Here is a 1,620-nt window from a genome sequence, read left to right as displayed (position 1 = left end):
CCGACGTCCTTACCAACTCGCCCCGGCGCAGCGAAGAATTCAGCGCGTTCTGTGCAACATTGGGAAAATCAAGAACAACGTAGACACTTCTTTCGGCGAGCATCAGTGGGCGGTCGTCATCTTGTGAGTTCTTATCCTTGATCCCATATTGCATACTAATCATCCTTCAGCAACGGCCTCCATACTTCGAGGACTCGTCAACGTCACTCGACAGTTTTTGGGTTCGTCCAGGGGGGCGAACGCTTCTACTTCCAGTGCTGGGCGGCCCACATCTTTGAAGATGGACGTACGGAGATGTTCTCCGATTACGACCGCGAGCTCGATCTTGAAGACTTGACACCTATTACCTGTGAGTACGTTACTTAATTCCCTTGCCGATATTTATTGGAGCCAAAATTTCTACAGTCGTCGCCCGCAACGGTTCCGTCGCGCACACCGTCATCTACGAAACGGATGGATGGTATACGATGGAGTAGAGGAATGCGGTCAGGTCGAGGGAAAGGGAACTGTCACCATTTCTAATTCGCGAGTATGTAGAACCAAATTCACTTCTTGTCCTACTCAAACCCAGAAATTTTGTCTTACTACCTACTACAAACCGAAACGACATTGGAGAAGATGAACAAAGCAATAATAACGCGCACACGAAGACTTTAACTTCAATTCTAACGTGATGCACACACGGACATGTCCAGCAACGACTAAGTGTTAGATTTGGCAGTTTTACGCGAACGTAAGTACATATACTCTTTTCCGCAAGTTTCTTTCATAGACTTCACTCTATTGCCTACTCCAAATCGAAACAACACCGGAAGCGACGAACAACACAACAATGTCGCGCGTACACGAAGGCCCAACATCAACATCTAACGCGTAAATGCCGCCGGAAGGGCGAGGAATCGGGAGAAATGAACGTATCCGCTACGGACAGGTGGCATTTCGCGTTTGCGAGTCGGGTATGATCCTGAGGAGTGGAAAGGTCACTGCTGTGATACTTTCCAAGTGAATTGTCGACGTGCCGGCAAAAGACACGAGCATTAAGCTTACCCCACTTGCAAAAAGGCCTTCGATGTGTCATGCTCCTCGAGTCTTTCTGACGGTTCCACAATGCCCTGCACCTTCCCTGCCCCAAGACGACGTCTCGTCGTCCGCAAAATGGTCACACACCATCCTCCAGCTTCCAAAACCCTTCCACCTCGCCATCGGTCCCCCAGGCTTAAGACGAAGTCCTGCCATCCGCTAAACGCCCTGTCCACGTGTGGGTTATGTTAGATGGCTTCGTTGCCCTCGAAAACTATGAAAAGAAAAGAATAGGAAGGTTTGCTAAGTGATTCAACACCCTAAGCACGAAGAAGCACTTACACATTTCGTTTAGCGTCATCACCGTCCCACCTTGCATCGACGCAAGGTATTGACTTCCGGCAATCGCTATATCGGCACGATGTGGTCCTCCCAAGACTCGTTTCTTGTTTTCGTTCAATGTTGTAGGCTGGAACGACGTACGCATATTCAGTTTATGGAGATTTGGCACAAGGATGGACGTACCTTGGTCATTCAATCATTTACTGTCACCGCCTCTCATCCACCTTTCCAAGCTCACCCACGACGTGTACATCTTCG

At 49.1% G+C, this 1,620-nt stretch overlaps 2 protein-coding genes across 2 annotated transcripts in view; one reads left to right on the top strand and one right to left on the bottom strand.

The window, feature by feature from the left end:
* Positions 1 to 476, top strand: part of LACBIDRAFT_336184 (uncharacterized protein) — a gene marked incomplete at both ends in the record, with an annotated part of 701 nt that extends 225 nt beyond the window's left edge. The window contains 3 exons of the mRNA XM_001891116.1: positions 74 to 123; positions 171 to 349; positions 406 to 476. Of these exons, the coding sequence (XP_001891151.1) occupies positions 74 to 123; positions 171 to 349; positions 406 to 476 (300 nt within the window). The remainder of the gene's footprint in view (positions 1 to 73; positions 124 to 170; positions 350 to 405) is intronic.
* A 792-nt stretch (positions 477 to 1,268) lies between these two features.
* On the bottom strand, positions 1,269 to 1,489 carry LACBIDRAFT_308138 (uncharacterized protein; the record flags this gene model as incomplete). Its single annotated transcript, XM_001891114.1, has 2 exons — positions 1,269 to 1,294; positions 1,363 to 1,489. Coding segments are annotated over 2 exons (153 nt in total), but the record flags the coding sequence as incomplete, so codon positions are not given.
* Positions 1,490 to 1,620: the final 131 nt, after the last annotated feature.

The sequence above is a fragment of the Laccaria bicolor genome, genomic scaffold, assembly GCF_000143565.1.
Source record: "Laccaria bicolor S238N-H82 LACBIscaffold_397 genomic scaffold, whole genome shotgun sequence".
Classification (NCBI taxonomy): domain Eukaryota; kingdom Fungi; phylum Basidiomycota; class Agaricomycetes; order Agaricales; family Hydnangiaceae; genus Laccaria; species Laccaria bicolor.
This window is presented reverse-complemented; position numbering and strand designations above follow the sequence as displayed.